Source organism: Lupinus angustifolius, chromosome LG04 (genome assembly GCF_001865875.1).
Source record: "Lupinus angustifolius cultivar Tanjil chromosome LG04, LupAngTanjil_v1.0, whole genome shotgun sequence".
In the NCBI taxonomy this organism is placed as follows: Eukaryota; Viridiplantae; Streptophyta; class Magnoliopsida; order Fabales; family Fabaceae; genus Lupinus; species Lupinus angustifolius.
This window is the reverse complement of record NC_032012.1, coordinates 6,710,924-6,725,551: the sequence shown is the minus strand read 5'-3', so window position 1 is coordinate 6,725,551 and position 14,628 is coordinate 6,710,924. Positions and strand designations below refer to the sequence as shown.

At 33.3% G+C, this 14,628-nt stretch overlaps 2 protein-coding genes across 5 annotated transcripts; both read left to right on the top strand.

The window, feature by feature from the left end:
* On the top strand, positions 207-7,574 carry LOC109345367 (splicing factor U2AF-associated protein 2-like). Of its 2 annotated transcripts, XM_019584331.1 has the most exons (13): positions 209-449; positions 1,106-1,249; positions 1,319-1,536; positions 2,452-2,673; positions 2,789-2,881; positions 2,958-2,996; positions 3,577-3,666; positions 3,751-3,853; positions 3,999-4,079; positions 4,770-4,846; positions 5,160-5,240; positions 6,777-6,868; positions 7,103-7,574. In XM_019584331.1, the coding sequence occupies exons 1-13, from the start codon at positions 305-307 to the stop codon at positions 7,224-7,226; spliced, it is 1,509 nt and encodes a 502-aa protein (XP_019439876.1). In that variant the 5' UTR covers positions 209-304; the 3' UTR covers positions 7,227-7,574. The 2 variants fall into 2 exon arrangements, with proteins under 2 accessions (XP_019439875.1, XP_019439876.1); XM_019584330.1 differs by having other exon boundaries at positions 207-449; positions 1,106-1,536.
* On the top strand, positions 8,509-11,868 carry LOC109345366 (ras-related protein RABA5a-like). 3 transcript variants are annotated; one of them, XM_019584329.1, is made up of 5 exons: positions 8,509-8,604; positions 9,399-9,475; positions 10,046-10,135; positions 10,305-10,724; positions 11,358-11,868. In XM_019584329.1, the coding sequence occupies exons 4-5, from the start codon at positions 10,385-10,387 to the stop codon at positions 11,687-11,689; spliced, it is 672 nt and encodes a 223-aa protein (XP_019439874.1). In that variant the 5' UTR covers positions 8,509-8,604; positions 9,399-9,475; positions 10,046-10,135; positions 10,305-10,384; the 3' UTR covers positions 11,690-11,868. The 3 variants fall into 3 exon arrangements, with proteins under 3 accessions (XP_019439874.1, XP_019439873.1, XP_019439872.1); XM_019584328.1 differs by lacking the exon at positions 8,509-8,604 and having other exon boundaries at positions 8,830-9,475; positions 10,304-10,724; XM_019584327.1 differs by lacking the exons at positions 8,509-8,604; positions 9,399-9,475 and having other exon boundaries at positions 10,042-10,135; positions 10,304-10,724.

Here is a 14,628-nt window from a genome sequence, read left to right as displayed (position 1 = left end):
ACATTTATTTAAATTGACACCTTAATAGTGAAGTGTAAAAAAATAAGGATTTAAGGCTTATAATGTAAAATATAATGAAGGGTAAAATAGACAATAAAAATTACTTTCGTTATTTTAAGTTTTTGCTTTATATATTAGTATAGATATAGATTATTAATTTAAAATCTTATTTATTTATTAGTTTTTTGTTGTTAATGAATATTAGTTTTTTGTGTGAACCTATTTTGTTTCTGTTCTCCGTTCCTTCTCGACCCATCTCTGTAAATTGTGTGATGAACACAGCAGAAACTAATAGGGCAAAACGATGTCGTCCCAGAAAGAGCACGAGACTCAACACGCTCTTGATTATTCGCATGTAGAGGATAGTGCAAAGGTTACTGAAACGGGATGGTATGTTCTTGGAGAAAATCAACAGGAAATTGGCCCTTACGTTTTCTCTGAGCTTCGCGGTTAGTTATTCTTAATTGGTCACGTATTTCATTTCAACGCTTAATCATTTTCTGTTTACTTTTTCAAATAAACATATTTTTAGTTTTTTTTTGTTATAATGTGTGTTTGAATAAGTAGAAGGGCCTTCAGTCTCTTAAATAAGTGGTGCCGTGTTTCATTTCTAGATTTAGGTAGAAAAGTTTATTAGGGCACAAGGCTCCCACGTACTTGAGTTTCGGGAGGGTAGATGTACATAGTCTTATTCTACATGCGACGAGACTGTTTCGAGACTTTGAACATGTGACGAGACTGTTTCCAGACTTTGAACATGTGACATCCTGTCACTAAGCAGAAAGCTACTGTTGTGGCAAGGCTTGCCCTCTCCATTATTAGATTTATGTATATAGAAAAGTATTGTTAGGAGAATCACGCTTAGGGTCCGTTAGCGAGTTGGACTTTGGAGGGGATAGAAGGAAAATGGAAGACTTCAGAGCCATGAAATACGCATGTGAGATGACTATGAAGCCTTTCTTTTCCCTTCTTCCCCCTCTAAAATTCATCTCCCAAACAGACTCGTGGCAATACTTGTCAAGGTTAGTTTCTCACACGGCAATGGGGAGATACTCTTGGAAAAGTAAAAATTACTAAATAGAACTGTTTCATTTGATGTTGACAGAGCATTTCGTAAATGGATACATATTGAAAGATACATTTGTGTGGTCTGAAGGAAGAACTGAATGGCAGCCCTTGTCCTCAATTCCTGAATTATGGGAACAAATTAATAACCACCACCAGGAGCCTCATTCTTCAACTGCAGCAGGTAACGTGTGCAGTGTTTATTATTGCGGTAGTGTTATTGGTGGATCTCAGGGGGTGACTTGTTTTGTAGGGTCTGCCAATGATATTGATGAGTTTGAAAGATGGCAAAACGAAATTAAGGAGGCAGAGGCACAAGTGGAAGATTCACAAGTTGGATCCTTTTCTGGCAATGTGGGCGAAGCAGATCCGGAGAGACCCACGACACCACCTGAGGGTGAAGAAGAGTTTACTGATGATGATGGGACTAAATATAAGTGGGATAAGAACCTCAGGGTCTGGGTTCCCCAGGTTGGTCCAGTACATTATATTTACATTGTTTGTATGTTATAGTAATAATAACTTTTACTATTATTCTCTTCATTGATTTTTTGTAATCTCTTTATTATTAAACCAAGTTAAGCTAAATGGTTAACTAAACTATGATGCGAGGGGTTTAGCTGGTTTAACAAGTTATTAAACTGTTAACTGTTTCTCCAACCAAGTTATGTGGTTTGTAGGGCTGCTTCTACATTTTTCAAAGTTTTAATTTGCATTTCTTTTCATTTTTGGCCATGCTAAATCTATTTATTTTATTAGAGTATATGCCTACTACTCTACAACCTGTACTAGGCTAGCTAAACCCCGGCAACTTGTCTAGGCAGGCGATTACAACTGCCAGCTGTTGTCATAGCTTCACATCACTGTATATAAACTGTGACTGAGCACAAACTCAGATTATAGAATAGGTTTCAGATTGCATTTTTTCTCTCTACTCTCATTCTTTCTCTCCTTCGATTCTCTTTACATTTGCACTTAACGGTTAAACATTTACATATATTCTTAAAATCTGAAAAGCTTCTGTACTTGATATTCTGTAGCAGTTGATTTTTTTACTTGGACTTGATTATTTCTGTTTTTTATTTGGTTTCTGATTGTCATATTCATTTTGTGTGAATTTTGTGGTGTTTGTTTTTTTCCTTTTTATTGCCGTTGTGATGCTCGTGCACTGGGATGCCCTTTATTACAGTACTCAGAAATGAGAATGTCTTCTTCTCAACCTTTCAGTCTGTTATGTTCATCGCAATAGTCCCCTGTATTTATTTTTTGGCCATACAAGTCAAGGTTGTTGATTATTGAATGCATTTTGAATGTTGTTTTTCTTTATTTGGTGGGATTTAAGAAACTAATTTTTTTGGTGGAATTAATGAAGTTGTTGTGTGGTAGGAGGATACGCCTGGCAGCAATTTGCCTTATGGGCTTGAAGAGATGACCTTTTTGCATGAAGAGGAAGTTTTTACAACAGTGACTGATCTTGAAGCCTCTGAAAAGTTTGAAGATAGTTTAAAATTGAGTGTTTCTACAGTTCCCTTAAAGGAAGAAGATAATAATACAGATATGGCTGAGGATAAAAAGAGGAAGCTTTCAGATAAACCAGTTGAGAAGAAGGTTCCCCTTTTCTTTCCATCTTGTTTATAAAAATGGTTTCACCTGCACCCATTTGTCTTAGCTAGTACATTTTTTGGTAGACAAAGGATCCCCCGTTGACCTTGTTCTGTTTCAGGAAGCTAATAAACCTCCTGATAGTTGGTTTGAGTTAAAGATCAATACACATGTTTATGTTACTGGGTTGCCTGAGGATGTTACCACTGATGAAGTAAGCCTTTACTTTTATCTACATTTGCCTAAAAATAGTTATTATTGCAAGAATTAACATGAGTAATATATTGTAGGTTGTGGAGGTATTCTCCAAGTGTGGAATTATAAAGGAGGTATTTATATTTTCCTGCATTATCTATTATCTATTCAATGATAATATCATATAAAGTTCAACCACAGATCATGAGTATATGTTACTTTTTCATGTTTGGAATGCATCTTAAAAGTAACTGTTATATTTATGTAAGGGAAAGCACTGTTGGAGAGGGAAAGTATAATATTAATGGTATGATGGCTATACAAATGTACAATACATCCAAAGTATGGATTAACATTTCTGCACATGGAAGAGAAAAATATATTGCATACATATTTGTCTTTTAAATGCTTTCTTTTATACTGTGAATTTTGATAGGAAGACACATTTGTGATGAGAATTTGGAGAGCCTTATCTTTCCCTTTTCTGGGCACATGCTCTTGTCAATACCCAAAGGAAAAGTGAATAACACAAGGCCAAACATCTCTTACAATTTAATTCTCACTCATAGTGCTTTACTAAAGGCCATTCCGTAAAATAAACAAATCATCATTGGGCAACAGTCTGTTAATGCTCATAAAAATGGAAGACGAACTATCTGAGTATTTTGTGGCTCATTCTGGCTTCATATGAATGCATGATTTTGTTGGTAATAGGACCCAGAAACCAAAAGGCCTCGTGTCAAGCTCTATGTTGATAAACAGACAGGAAAGAAAAAGGGGGATGCTCTGGTTACATATCTTAAGGTACCTTTTCCCTTTTTTCCTGCTTGTGATAGAGGTGTGGTCGTGTGGATGCAACTAGTTCTTCACTATGTTTTTGTATTTTAGGAACCATCAGTGGCTTTGGCAACCCAACTTTTGGATGGAGCACCATTTCGCCCTGGTGGCAAGACTCTCATGTCAGTCAGCCAGGCTAAATTTGAGCAGAAAGGTAAACATCATTTGATTTGCAATGCTTCATATGGCAATTTCTGATAATAGTGCACTTATAGCAATGCAGACCCATGTGTGAGCTACATAGTTTAGATGTTTATCATGCCTGCTGTTGCTTGATGGAGCCTTCTTCAAATATGCAGGAGAAACGTTTAAAGCTAAGCAAGTGGACAATAAAAAGAAGAAGAAATTGAAAAGGGTGGAAGAAAAAATGCTTGGATGGGGTATCTTAATCTCAACCTTTTGTAGTTGATATTTCAAAAAACTGATTGATTTGCTTCCTAGTTCAAACTTTATTTTTGCCTAATTTCCTTTTTGTCATCTAATATATTTAAAATTGATGTTCAATACTGATTTAGCCTCTAGTGGACTTTTTAGTAAGTTACTAGATGGTGCAAATGGTTAAATTCTTTCACCTGTGTCAATTTACCCCCGCCCATATCTGAAATTTTGGTGGAAGATCCGTTTCATATGTTTGAAATATATATATGCTACTTTTAATATCAATCATTGGAGAAGAAAAAAAAATTGGGTTGCTGTAACTGTAAGGTTTTATGAGTGACGTGTGTGTGCTTCTAGAGTTTCCCGAGTGCGTTTTGAAACTAAATAGTTAAATTTGTGTTGAAGTTTGTATATCTTGGTCTTTAAATGGTGGAGGCATTGAATTGCAAATGTTAAGAATCATTTAGATAGATTCCAGCTAGAATGTATTTCTAATGTATGGTTTGTTTCTGATGATGGTGAATCTAGAAAGCATGCAATGCTCACATGTTACATTGAAAAACCTTTACAATGTCATTTGTATCAGATATTTAGATTTTTTTCGGCTGATTTGAGGGTTTTCAGATTCATTTTCAGAATGATTTTTTACTGTGCATCCCTTGTAGTAACGTGCATTTCATTGTGTGGCTCAGGAGGACGTGATGATTCAAAAGTTTCAATTCCAACAACAGTTGTCCTGCGTTATATGTTCACTCTAGCTGAAATACGGGTTGGTTTTACTTATTTTTGCTTGTATTTTAGCCTACACACACTTATGACACCTGAACAAGCTATAAAAGTGACCATATCTTTCAATCATTTTGGATATGGTTATATAGAATAACCTGCTCTTGAAATGTATTGTCTTAAAAAGTTCTAACTTGTATATTTATGTTAAAGTTCCATCTCAAAACAATTATGTATAAATTAAATTGTCCTGCTTATCTCATACTACAGTCATATTTCAATTTGCCCACTCCTGATGACAATTGAGTGCTATTTCTCATATTAGACATTTTGCTGATATTACCAAACCTATGCAGGCTGATGAAAATTTACGCTCAGAACTAGAAGCAGATGTTAAGGAGGAATGTACAAAACTTGGTCCTGTGGATTCAGTCAAGGTAATTGATCTAGATTGCATGCCTGAGAAGATTAATAGAATTAATAACTTTGTTTTCCATATTCTCTCTCTCTCTTAGACAAAGGTTTTGGTTAAATCAGTCAAGTAAATAGTAGTTTTATATAGTTTTGCTATCTTAATTGTCATTATTATTTGTTATGTATTTCCGTGTGTGCTAAAGATTCCTGGTTATGATAGCCACTCTCTTAGGGATCTAAAAGGTTCATCTATGATAGTTCTCAAAACTTTTAAAATATCTTACATAATTTATTAATTTATCTAATGTGCATTTATTTTATAATGCCCAATGCAGAATGTCTAAGCTAAACATGTAATTTGGATATTAATGTAATGTTTAAGAATGTTATAATTATATTAATGATAGGGAGATTGAGGGGATGCCACACAGAGTATTGAAGTTGGGTAGATGAATGGAAAAGTGTTAAGTGTAATTTATGAATGCAAGTTGACTGTCATACTCTTAGGAAAGTTCTACCGGATAGCTTTAGGAGTAATGGTGCTTTATGGTAGTGGACGTTGAAGAGCCAACAAGAACTGAGAAAAAAAAAGTTTGGTGAAAATAAGAATTTTGAGGTGGGTGAGTGGGTATAGAAGAAAAGATGAGACTTAGTTTATTCAGTAGAAAGTTGGAGCATGTTCCACCATTGAAACACAATTCTCTCATTTTGGTAGAGAACCGTGTATTGTTTCTTGCGTACCATTTCATGGTTCTTTTGCAAATTGGTTCTCGACAAGGAACGAACCAGATTTTCATCTACAATTTAAATTAAAGAAAGAACAAAGAAATGAAGAGTAATTGGTGATATCCACTGGCCTACATGAATGAGTTACTATAAACAAGAAATAATCTTATCCAGTGGTGTTTCTCCTGTGGTGAAGCAAGGGTTGATTTAAACCTAGAAGGAACGGTTGTTTAGGAATAAACGGTCATGTCGGGAGCTATAGAAACCCAACTGATCAAAATCATGGAATTAGACAAAGAAAATAAAATAAAGTATTTTAATATATATTTTCAATTATTTATAATTTATAGTTAGTGGTGATAATATAAGTATAAAAAACATATCGAATGAATCAACTGAGTATACCCCAAACATAGTGGTATTTGATAGGTAATGTACTGCGTATTACATTCTCGTACCAAAGAGAACCATGTATCATGTGACTATGGATTCCAATAATAATACAAAGCTTTGGTACTAAAATAAAACCAATTGCTACTTCACCTCTTCAAATTATGTGTCTTCTTGGAGCTCCAGCATACGTTACTTGCTTGATGTACTTTAGACAGTTTGGTTGAAAACTTGTAGTTAAAATGTTGTGGAAATTGTATTTATCTTATGATTTATACTTGATTGGTTACATTTTCTTATTTTTATATACATATCTCGTGTCCCGGTATCATATATTCTGTACCAGTAGCAGTGCTGTTACTATACCTTTATTGATGCAACCTACTATAGTTAAGTGTATGACTTCGCCTGTTTCATGTTCCCTGCCGTTTTTTTTCCTCCAGGTATGTGAGAATCATCCTCAGGGAGTTGTTTTGGTAAAATTCAAGGATAGGAAAGATGCTCAGCAGTGCATAGAGTTGATGAATGGAAGATGGTAATTTAATCCTTCACATGTTAATTGTTATCCATTTTATTTTTGTGCAATTTCTGCGTTATCCGTGTTATAACAACTTGCGAAGTCATATAAGTAGCAAAATCTACCTAGGCATGGCAACTTTCTTTAGATGATCATCCCCATACCTGTTTCCCTTCAATTTCTCATTTGCATCTTTTACCATTTCTCATGGATTTCAACTCTGATCTTACATTTCCTCATTTATTTTATCAGGTTTGGTGGTAGACAGATACATGCCAGTGTGGATGATGGTTTAGTTAATCATGCTTTAGTTCGAGATCTGGAAGAAGATGCCAAGCGACTCGAGCAATTCGGCGCAGAACTTGAAGGCGAATGAGCCTATGAGAATGATATTAATGATATTGTTCCAGATGGACAGTTCCCAATATAAAAATCAGGACCAGGACCTGGGAATTTCTCAAGATGGCTTGAGATTTGGGATTACTCTGTCATCACTGTTCCTTATTTTGCCATGACACATTAGTTAGTTTTTTTTACATGATTGAAAAAATAATATAAAATAGAGGAAAAAACTAACTATTTTAACTAGTACTCTTGTGGCAAATTGTAATATACCCTTGGTGTGGTATAGCATTCACATCATACAGATTGTGAAACATGGCAATACATTTAAACATGAACTGGTTTGCATTGATTTGATGAGTGCTGTGAATTTCAGTTTTCATTTTACATGAAAGGTGATACAACCCATATACAAGTACAAGAATGATTAGAACAACAACAACAAGTTGTATGCACTGATAATGTATGAGTATTACATATTGTCATTGCATCATTTATCATTCATATTTAATTATTATTTTGAAAAGTAATACAAATGAATGATGTAATGTCTGGATTAAATCTTTATACTGATAGTGCATAAATATTATACTCTTGGATTGATAGAGACTTATACATATTGATCCAGGGACCTCAACCAATTCATCTTGTTAAGTTGCACAATTTTTATAATTTTTTTTAGAGATATTAAATGGTATCAATTATATACCAAAAAATAACCACAAAATAAATTATATACCAAAAAAAGTTGTATCAACCATGTCCATCATGTTTAACGTATAATAAGGCTAAAACAACCTTGCCCAGATCATAAAAAGAAAGCGTGAAGCTTAATACAAAATTAACACTTCAAAGCATGAAACAAAAATTACGAGAGGGATATAGCTAAGTTTTTGTTAAGGTTCCATCACTTGCATAAATTGTATTTGTATGCAACACATAACGACATAGGTTTGATTTGATTCCTATAAAAGCCAGACCTAAAAATCGATCCATACATAAATAGGTCCTAAAACATTTATCCACACCAACTCCTAGGACAGAATTTAAAAATATGAGTTGTATTGGTCCAGACCATGTGATAAATAAAACTTTACCTTTAACCCCTCTCCATACCATAAATAAATAAATCATTTATCAAATGAGTTATGAACTGTTGGTGTAATGTAAGGTCTATGAGCAACACTTATTGAGAGATAATCATATACTCAGAAACTATTAGTTTTTTAACCAAAAATTGTGAGGAATATCTAGTACAAAAAAAAAAGTTATATTATATATTTCAATTTAGTTAATAAATAAAAAGAACAAAAATAAATAGAGTTCATGAGTTTGACCCAAAGGCGCAAACACCCATCACCCCCTTTCTTCATTTCTCTTACGCAATCCCTTCTCTTCATGCTATATATTAGGTATTCTAATTTTCTACTTCATTTCGCTGCCAAAAAAATTCATACATGTTTTTTTATACCTCTATTTTGATTCATTGTTGTGTATCGGGTGAATTTGCCCTTAATATGATGAAATTTCAGTTTCACATTTCGAAAATTTCTTAACTGGATTGATCAGTTTTCTATATTGTATTATATTTCATTTTCTTGTGAGCATATGTAATGTTGTAATTCCTTTCATAAATTTTGATTGATTGTTTGCGTTATTATAATGTAGATTGTGATTTCATCATCACACCCCAATTTTAATGCCAGTTAGGTTACAATGATCACAAGGTTTTGTATTCATGTGTGTAATTACTTGGTTCGCACATTAACGCTTTGTACTGTGTATTTAAGTTCGCCTTAAAGAAAGTCTTGTGGTTAAAATGTAAAGAGTGACGAACCACATCCCTGTAACCGTGTTCCTTGTAACTGTGGATTAGGTGGTTATTATGAAATATCAAATTTTGTATGAAATTATTGGAACACTTACATGTCGTGTCATCAATACTAGCTGAATTTATTGTAATAATATAGAAGAATGTGTTAATGAATGGTTACTTGGACCTATATTTTTCAGTTCATTTTTTGTTTGTTTTGAGTAGTGCTTTATAACTGGAAAAAAATAGCCAGAATTTAGTATTGTGCTTTGGTTCTCATATGTATATACCTGACACTTATCTAATGTTTTAAGTTTTATCATTTTGTCTCATGTAAGAAAATCACTTTATTTCTTGGTAGTATTGATCTAATTAATTTTTACTTATTACCAGGGATTGATATTATAAAGACTGAATCGAAGGGTAAGCTTGAGTGGGAGGTGAGTGGAAAACAAGAAGAAGAGGGTGAGGTATTATATTTGTTGACTTTACCTCCTGCAATTTTTATATCTAGATATCTATAAGAGGGTGAGTCTCGATGCAACGATAAGGTTGTTTGTCTTGCAAGCTGGAGGTCATGGGTTTAAATCCTGGAAACAGTCTCTTCGCTTGCGAGGATAAGGCTGCGTACATCTACCCTCCCCAGGTCCCACTAGGCAGGAGACTTGTGCACTAAATCAACAATATCTATAAGAAAATTAACCCAAATGACATAGCACCGTAATGTAGAGACTTACCTGATGCGTTTTTAAAACTCAATCACATATACTGTACTTTGTTAGATATGTAGTTTATCAGAAATTATTGTAAACAGTCATGGAAACAAATTCCATTTATATTTGCGCAAGGTTATCATTTTGATTTAATTCTCACCTGAAGTGAGATTTTTCTCGAGAAACAACTATGGAAAAAGAACTTGACATATTTATTACACCATTAGGAATACTCTAATTTTCAATAGAGGTCATATAATTATCGTCATGTTTGCAAATTCTACTTTTTCTTCTTGACCTCCTTCCCTCCTGTTTATACCACTCCAGGAAGTTTTGGTTAATTTGAGTTGAGGGGCTGGATGCTGATAGTTGGATACAGGTCTGCATGCTAGAAACATTCAACTATTGCTTCATAAGGTACCCGCCATATCTTTGTTAAGTGCCAAAATTACCTTAATGCATAAGGTTAATTTAGCACTTTCTGATTCTAAATACTTAGTTTATGTAATGATTGTAATCGTAGTTGAAATTTTGATAATATTGTTAGCAGTTTGTGTTTTTTTATCATTTTGTTTTTCATCTTAGGTGATTAGAAAAGGCCACAGCCTATAGTGATTATTCACTGTTGATCTGTTTCTACACACCGGCAAACCTTAATATTGACGGATGGCTTTATCTAATGATGAAGAGAAAACTGAGGATTACCTTTTCAAGATTGTTTTAGTTGGTGATTCTGGTGTTGGGAAGTCAAATTTACTTGCAAGGTTCGCCAGGGATGAGTTTTATCCTAATTCAAAATCAACTATAGGAGTAGAGTTCCAAACTCAGAAGATGGATATTAATGGAAAGGAAGTTAAAGCACAAATATGGGACACAGCTGGGCAGGAGAGGTTCAGAGCTGTTACATCTGCATATTACCGGGGAGCAGTTGGAGCACTTCTAGTGTACGACATTAGCAGGCGCCTAACGTTTGATAGCATTGACAGATGGCTTAATGAACTTCACAGTAAGAATTACAATTATGACTTCATGTTTGAACCCTTCTTTACCATAAGTTTTTCTCATGCTTATTTCTTTTAAGTTTAATGATTCAGGAAATTGTTAGCTCGTCAATCAATTTGGTATTGGTACAGTATAGAAAACCATCTTATGATACAGAAATTTAGTGGCGATTGGGTACTGACGTACTGCTATGTCCATATATCTAGATAAACAATATTACAGTCTTCATTCTTTCTGTTAAGGTGATTTTATCCTGTAAGTGCATGAAACATTATCTTATCAGCTGTATCATGCGGGTCTTAAATTCTAAATTGCATGTTTTTTAAGGTACTTAGTCACTTCACCAAAAGTCAATAGTTTCAGTGTACTCTTTTCTGCTTTTGGACTTCATCTTATGTAGGTCTCCTCGTTTTTTTTCTTCTTTTATGTTATTGTTGTATATATACACATGCATAACTATACACCTTGCAATAAACTGGGTTGTGTATCAATTATGAATAGTAACTGTTTTTCAGTCATAAGCATATTAATGGGCCACTTCTTTATTTTTTTGCTTGCTTAAAAAGGATTTACTCACTTATTTTGGTTTTGAATGTGATGAAATGAGGATTAAGTGGACTGATGTATTATTTAACAGCTCACTCTGACATGAACATTGTCATGATACTTGTTGGGAACAAGTCAGATCTCAAGGATGCGAGGGAGGTGACTACTGCTGAAGGCACGGCTTTAGCTGAGGCACAGGGTTTGTTCTTCATGGAGACATCGGCGCTTGATTCGTCAAATGTAGCAGCTGCTTTTCAAACAGTTGTAAAGGAAATCTACAACATATTAAGCCGGAAAGTTATGATGTCTCAAGAGCTCAATAAGCAGGATGCTGCCTGTATTGAGAATGGAAAGACTATTGTTTTACAAGGGGACCAAGAAGCAAATGTGGAGTCAAATAAGAAGGCTTGTTGTTCATCTTAGGTTATGATACTATGTTTGGCACCAAAACTATGTTCATTATAATTATTAAGTCAAACCTGTAAATGCTACTCAGTTACTCAAGATTTTTTAAAATGTGTCATGGAAAAAATTTGGTTTAGAGATTGTTGATGCACAGAAATATCACTTTCAGAAATGAAAAAAAGAATATGAAAGTGCAACTGTTTCCTTTATAATCTTGCATCCAGGAAAAAATGTTGCCAAAAGACAGAATTACTTAAGAAGATGATCCACCTAAATGTCCATATCAGATGCCTGGTAAAAAGCACATTCAAATATTCAAATATTTTCTATACTGTTATAGTACAAAAATTGCATATTTTCTGTACCTAATAAACATGTATCTTTTTAATTCATTTTCAACAAGCCTTTTCTACTGTGATAATTATTAGAATAAGTACACTACCTACAACAAAAAGATTTTGTATGGACCCATTTTTGTCCTACAAATTTTTTGAGTTTACCAATTTGACCCCTGAAAAATTAGAAAATTCAGTATAGTCCCAAAATATATAAAATGTATCTTAAGTTAGTCTTTTTTATGGCTGATTTCTGGAACCTTATATCAAAGACTATTTTGATTCATATTTATAGTCTTTCAGTACTAGTTTAAATATTTATTGGTTTAATGAAAAATTGGTACAAATGAAAAATTGGTACAAATGAAAAATTTGTAACTATGAAAATAGATATTCATACTTTTTTGTCTTCACACCTGCGGAAATGTACTTTTACTAGAGAAGTGAGGACACTAAAAATGCCAAAAAATGACCTTTTGAAAATTTGAACTTGGGAAATATTCAAACTATCAATTATAGAAATGGTAGGTCCTCATCACTGGCAGAATTCTATACATTACTAATGATGACTACAATCCAGTTTTTATACTAAGGTCAAACATATTTAAAAAGTAAAGAAAATTGGTCTTCCTCAAATGTAACAGTGATGATAAGTAAGGTAGTTAAAATCGAGATTTTACTTAAGATCGGGAGGGGAGTCAAAGATCGTAAATGTAGGATCGTAACACGACTCGTAAGATCCTACTTATTAATAAATACATAAAAACTCATACATTTATATACATATATATAATAGGTTAAATTATTAAATAAACCAATGTTCAAAAAGAATAAGATTAAGTTAGTAAAAAAAAATCATATATTACAACCCAATCCTTATTGTTTGATATGCTAGCTAAATAAGATAAATGAGTAAAAAACTTATATTTTAAAGAATAAAACTAAGTTGGTAAAAAAACTCATTACATCTCAATCCTTATTTTTTTGATATGTTAGATTAATAAAATAAATTAGCGAAAGAATCAATATTTTAAAAAATAAAATTAAGATTGTAAAAAAACTTATATTACAATCAAATCCTTATTTTCTGATATGCTAGTTAAATAGGATAAATTAATAAAATTATAAATATTTTAAAGAATAAAACTAAGTTTGTAAAAAAACTCTATTACATCCCAATCCTTATTTTTTGGGTATCTTAGTTAAATAAGATAAATTAATAAAAGAATCAATATTTTAACAATAAAACTTAAGTTGTAAAAAAGCTTATATTACAATCAAATCTTTTTTTTTTTTTTTTTTGATATATTAGTTAAATTGGATAAATCAGTAACATAATAAATATTTTTTTAAGAATATAACTATTTTTGTAATAAAGCCCATATCCAAGCCCAATCCTTATTTCCCCTAGGGTTGCCATTAGGGTTTCTAACTTTCATTTTAGCCATTTCTATTTCTCCTTCATCTGAGACGGCTGCTATGCTGGATCTCATGATGAGAACAAGTTTTATCTGTCTCCCTGCTCTTCGTCTTCATGCTCTTTACATCTTGCTTCCTTTTCCTATCTTTCTACTTTCTTCCTACATCTTGCGAATCATTACACCTGGATCAAGAGAGAAGGGAGACAGAAAGAGGTGGAGAAGAGTGGGGATCGACGGGATCGTCGATTCAACCGATTCTACGCTCCAACACGATGATCCCACACGATTTCACAAAGGCGTGCCCAAAACTGAGATCGAGCACGGGTTGGAGGTTGAAGATCGTAAGTTCGTACGATCTCACGAGTAGGATCGCGATTTTGACTACCTTGATGATAAGTTGGTAACAGTGAAGCACATTTGTGCAAATTTATTGAATGCAAATCTCTGTTCTATTGAATGACTAAGTTTAACATTACTGAAACCTGCAAACTGATGTATGAGAGCCATCAACAACGGTTATGTAGTGTTTATGTTAGGACTTAAATACATGAGGAGAGTCCAACCTAAAAAATTAGTCTATTAGGTAAGAGAGTCTCATAGTTTAAATATCACATTAAATTTGCTATGCTATCCAATGTGCGACTCCTAACAGTTTATCATAGGGAATGTGATATGATGAGAAATGGGAAGAATAGAAGGTCATTTGATAAGTGGAACTAGAGTATATAATCCAAGAATCCTCTGAAAAAGTGCTAGAAACATGAGAGAGTAAAGAACATAGATAATATGTCATGCCTAAAGTGGATGCACGGGTCTTTTCTTTATTAGACATGATTAGGTTCAATCTTACGGTGACCACTTATTATTAAGTATTAATTGATGTGGAATCAAGACCAATGAATTTTGGTAGATGAATTATTGAGTATATTTAATGATGGTTATTCCAAAATCTTATTATTCCTTGACTCTTGAGAATTATGAAGTCTAACTTAGAAAGTTGGAGTAGCATTTTTCAAAGTGTCTTGAAAAGTATGACAACAATTAATCATCCACTATATTTTTATGATGAAGTCTTCCTCCCCTTCACTATATATAGGGGACTTGTGAGGAAGATATACAACAAGCAAGTGAGAAAGAACAACATAGAGAGAAACTGAGAGAGTTTATATCCAAATATTGTGCGATTTGTATTCCTAGTGAG

Excerpts from the sequence above, each read along its gene's own strand:
- LOC109345367 (XM_019584330.1), top strand. The coding sequence starts at position 305 with ATGTCGTCCCAGAAAGAGCACGAGACTCAACACGCTCTTGATTATTCG. Across the intron at positions 1,537-2,451 it reads TCAGGGTCTGGGTTCCCCAG|GAGGATACGCCTGGCAGCAA; the intron begins GTTGGTCCAGTA and ends GTTGTGTGGTAG. Across the intron at positions 3,854-3,998 it reads GGCTAAATTTGAGCAGAAAG|GAGAAACGTTTAAAGCTAAG; the intron begins GTAAACATCATT and ends TCAAATATGCAG.
- LOC109345366 (XM_019584329.1), top strand. The coding sequence starts at position 10,385 with ATGGCTTTATCTAATGATGAAGAGAAAACTGAGGATTACCTTTTCAAG. Across the intron at positions 10,725-11,357 it reads ATGGCTTAATGAACTTCACA|CTCACTCTGACATGAACATT; the intron begins GTAAGAATTACA and ends ATTATTTAACAG.